This window comes from Echinops telfairi, unplaced genomic scaffold (genome assembly GCF_000313985.2).
Source record: "Echinops telfairi isolate 266 unplaced genomic scaffold, ASM31398v2 ScPeMD7_31;HRSCAF=116, whole genome shotgun sequence".
Taxonomy (NCBI): domain Eukaryota; kingdom Metazoa; phylum Chordata; class Mammalia; order Afrosoricida; family Tenrecidae; genus Echinops; species Echinops telfairi.
In genome coordinates this window covers 43,524,476-43,527,096 of record NW_022103928.1, presented here as the reverse complement: position 1 = coordinate 43,527,096, position 2,621 = coordinate 43,524,476, and the positions used below count along the sequence as shown (strand labels likewise).

Below are 2,621 nucleotides of genomic sequence, written 5' to 3'. Positions count from 1 at the left end.
GTTACGTTACCCTTGATCACACCCTACCAGGCCTCCTACACCCTCCTCACCACCGATTTGGATCACTTGTTGTTCCCTTGTCCCTGGATTTGTTAATACCACTTCCTTTCCCTCCATCTTCCCCTCTCCCATATCACCCCTGGAACTGTCCATCCCGTTGTTTTCTCCTTCAGAATGTTCATCCAGCCTATCTTATTTAGAGAGACCTGTAGAGAAAACATGCAGAAAAATACAGAGCAAAACCAAGCAACAAAAGAACAAATAGCAACAAAAAGCCAATGACAAACAAAACAAAACAAAAAACCACAACACAACTACAACAAAAAAGAAGTTTTTAGTTAGTTCAATAACTGTTTGTTGGCCTTTAGGAGTGTTTTCCAGTCAAGTCTGTTGAGGTGCCAAGCCCTGGCTCCAAAGTATATTTTTGGTATTCTCTGGGGACTTCGTTGCTCTGTTCCACTTGCTGTTCTGTTGCACCCCCTTAGTGCTTTGCCTCAGTGTGGTGGGATCAAATTGGGTGCAAATTTTTCTTCTTTTGGCAAATTTTTCTTCTATAGAAGAATTTATACCATGTTCTCCTACGTATAATAATCCTGAGAGTAAATTTTTAATGGTAACAGCAAACATACGTGTGTTTCCTGAGTATGTGTTAAATATTGTGGTCAACCCCGTGTAATCAGTGGTTAATAAGATATAGATAAGCCGACCCTGCATTATTGGAGCCCACGTATATTTTAGTGGCCATTGATAGTTGTACAGTGTGGGAAGACAGACCACCATCAATACATATAAAAGGTACTATAAATGAAACCAACAGATTGCTGAGCTAGTGTTTAAAGTGTAAGGAGGGAACCTGGTTTGAGTGATTAAAGTAAACTCAGCGAAGGCGACATTGGAGCTAAGATGAGGGCTGGCAGGTTTCGAAAACGGAGTCCTTTGCACCGTTAAGTCCGCTAAAAAGCAGCATCCATCTCCCCGCTCTTCTCCATCCCTCCCAGGCTGAGGGCAAAAAGCTTCCATGCCTGCACTAACGATGCCGCCGGAAGAGGGCGCCTCTGCGCGGCCGCGGGCGGGACCGAGGAGGTCACGTGGTACGTGCCGAGCATCCGGGCCCCGCGCGCGGTCTGCGCGTGGCTGCTTCCCCGGCGGCGGAGCGGCGAGGCCGAGCGCTCCGGGCCGCCCAGGTGGGGCCGAGCGAGCGGGGCGCGCCGGTCGCCCGAGCATGGCGTGCTCCTTACCTCCCTGCGTGGTGGACTGTGGCACCGGGTAAGAGCCCGTCCCATTCGCATCCCCTCAGCCGGTCGGCGCCCGCTCCCGCCCCGGGGCTCCGGGGCTCTGGCCCTCGGCGGTCTCGGTGCGCGCCCCCTGGCATCCAGCGGACGCCCCACCTCGGCGACCCCGCCGCCCGCGTCCTCCCCTCGGCCCCGGGCCCCCAGCCCCCTGAGTCCTGCGCGCTCCGGGACACGCCGGGTGACTCCGCGCGCCCCGAACCGGTCCTTCGCTGCCTCCCCAACAGCACACCTTGAAATAGGGCGTGTTTCCAGGGCTGTGCAACAAGGTCACTCGCCCCGAGGGACGGGAACGAATGGCCGGGCTGTCGTCGCGCCTCCCACACATCTGCCCGAATTCTCGGCGGGTCCCCGGCTTCCTCGCGGCGCGGGGTCGGGGTGGGGGTCCCCGCCCTCCTGGCCGGCGAGCTGCGCGTCTGTGCCGGGGTTCTCGCTCCCTGAGCTGGAAATTTGAAAGTTACTGCTGCCCCGGCAGTCCTAATTGGCTTTCCTTCAAGGGCACTGTATTGTCCTTTTGCACACCTACTTATGGAAATTCCCACCCCGGCCGTCTCCAGTATTAAACTGATTCAGGAGATGGGGCGGAAGCCCTCCGGCTGATGTAGTGGGTTATGCGTGGGGCAGCAATCTGCAGGGTCCGAAGCCCCCAGCCGCTTGGCTGGCGAAAGAGGGGGCTTTCCACTCCCGTGCGTTGGCATCGACTCGCGGGCAGTGAGTTTGCTTTGGTTTTGGGGGGGAAAAATTACTGACACCCCAACGCCACAGAGGCAGTGCTATCCTGCTCCGTAGACCCGGTGCTAAGATAAACATGCCACTGGAGGCCATGAGTGTTTGCATTTTGGGATTCAGAAGCTAAATGCTTGCTAAGCTATTGCTTTGTGTGCATAGATTCCTTTTTTTAGCTTAAAACTGTTTTGATTAAAAAGACTCCGTTTTGAAAAACAAAGTCCAAATTTGGGGATACTTGTAGGTTTGTGGGATAGGTTGTGTGTGTGTGTGTGAAACTTTTTGGTGTGTGCTTCTCCTGGTGTTAAGGTCTGCAAAAATGATCGGAAAGAGTTTTAAAAAAATTATTATTGTTACTTTCTGTGCCTTTGGGTTGATAACTGCTTTTAGAAAAGTGCTTGCCGTATCCACCATACTGGTAGGGAGCGTGGACCTTCAAGCCTGCCTGCCTGTGTAATGAATGGAGTGCTGTATAAAAGCGTTTGGCTAAAATATAGACATTTAAACTTTTTTTTCAAGAAGGCGTTTTAATCATTTTGGCACAGAACATTCCATGACATGTTTACCTTAGCACTGATTTCTTTTTTATAGAAAAATGCACTCGGT

The 2,621-nt window shown here is 52.2% G+C and overlaps 1 protein-coding gene across 2 annotated transcripts in view; it reads left to right on the top strand.

The window, feature by feature from the left end:
• The first annotated feature begins 1,187 nt into the window (after positions 1–1,187).
• Positions 1,188–2,621, top strand: part of ACTR3B (actin related protein 3B) — a 113,455-nt gene continuing 112,021 nt past the window's right edge. Inside the window, exon 1 of one of the 2 annotated variants that reach the window (XM_004702327.2) lies at positions 1,188–1,266. In XM_004702327.2, coding sequence (XP_004702384.1) covers positions 1,223–1,266 — 44 coding nt within the window. In that variant the 5' untranslated portion in view covers positions 1,188–1,222. The remainder of the gene's footprint in view (positions 1,267–2,621) is intronic. The other variant, XM_045289972.1, reaches the window with a different exon arrangement.